A 1,529-nucleotide genomic window follows, 5' to 3' on the forward strand; every position below is an offset into this window, starting at 1 on the left:
GGCTCACCACCAGAGCCTGGTGCTTGCAACTGTGATAACTTACTCATTTCAACCCCCTTGCTGATGATCGTAATGCTGACGGACATTGGTGTCTGTCTACCATAGATGAGGCAGAGCTGGCGGACAGTGCAGAGGTTGGATGCTTGAGCACGCGTGCTCGCCTCCAGGGTAAGTCCTCTCTCTGAGCTTTCCTTCAGTGATTTTCGTTATTTTCTCTTGGATTACCTTCGATATTTGCTACTTTTATTTTGTATAGCTTGGATTTGATCCATATCCCATGAATAATCATGAGAGTTTATTTAAAGGGATTTTTTTGTTTCTTTAAGATTATAGGAGATTAGAAAAGAATGGTGTTATTTTATAATTCAAAGAATATTGAAATAAAAAGCAACTTCAGTTTTGAAACTGAAGGCGATTCATTTGTCAAATTCTTGATTTTGTGATACGGTAAATAATGAAAAAGAATTGTTTTTTATCCTGATTTAAATCACTTGAATTGCTGTAAAAGTTAGGTTTTTGTTTACCTAGTATTTTCCTATACTGCATGTAAAGTGATTGCCTGTTTTATTATTAAAATTCAATGCATCATTTTTGCATGGTTACCCTTGCATTTGATTAATATTAACTTATACAAATGCCAAGAAGTGAACAAAATCGTTAGTTAATGGTGCTAAATAACTTCCTGTCTTTATTTTGCACAGTGGCTCCCAGAGCTTCAGCTAAGACAACTAAAAAAGATGAATTGCTTGATACATGCATATTTCATATGAAATTATAAACCTTTGTATCAAATTTAATGTTTAGACTATAAATTGTACACAATTAAAGTAAAGTAGATTGATTATATATAAAGAATGCTTTTTCCACACTTGCTTTTGATAAAATTTTGTACTGATTATTGAAAATGTATATTGGTTTTATTTTGTATTATACAAAATATAACTTTGGTGTAATACTATCTGCACATGGCATGATCTGATAACTAAGAATCCATAGTTCATTTAAAGTCTCCTTTGTCTTGTAAGATAATTGTGGTTTGAATCCCTTCTTGATATTATGAATTTGACCAATTTTATAAATATGAAGTCTGCATTGGTGATTTTTTATGCTAAAACAGTCAAGAGGGAATAAAGCCTTGTTGCATCCTTAATCTACATAAAGACTGGTCTTTGATTTAATGAAAACAGATGCTTTTTTCCCCCCCAGGCCATTGTCCCAGTTTTATCACCATCTTCATATTTTGCATTACAAGGACTCATTTTATCCGTGTGTCCCACAGAGGAGCTCTCGGAAAACAAGGCAAAAAGCGCAGCAAGCACAGCCCTGACTGAACACCTCCAGTCCCAGATTGTTGCCCTGGAAGATCGCTTGCGGATGTACGAGGGAGAGTCACACAAGGTCAAGATTTATGATGATATCTATGAAGATACGTTAGTGAGGAAAAAGAAGGTATGTGCCTTTATATTTATTTAATATTTACTTTCTTCTATTTTTTTTCTCCTATGCTTCCCTTTTGATTTTCTCTTGGG

At 34.3% G+C, this 1,529-nt stretch overlaps 1 protein-coding gene across 1 annotated transcript in view; it reads left to right on the top strand.

The window, feature by feature from the left end:
* The window catches only part of LOC119592246 (sarcolemmal membrane-associated protein-like), a gene marked incomplete in the record, with an annotated part of 84,028 nt that overhangs the window by 73,194 nt on the left and 9,305 nt on the right, over positions 1–1,529 (top strand). Inside the window, 2 exon segments of the mRNA XM_037941082.1 lie at positions 106–168; positions 1,280–1,449. Of these exon segments, the coding sequence (XP_037797010.1) occupies positions 106–168; positions 1,280–1,449 (233 nt within the window).

This window comes from Penaeus monodon, chromosome 29, assembly GCF_015228065.2.
Source record: "Penaeus monodon isolate SGIC_2016 chromosome 29, NSTDA_Pmon_1, whole genome shotgun sequence".
Taxonomy (NCBI): Eukaryota; Metazoa; Arthropoda; class Malacostraca; order Decapoda; family Penaeidae; genus Penaeus; species Penaeus monodon.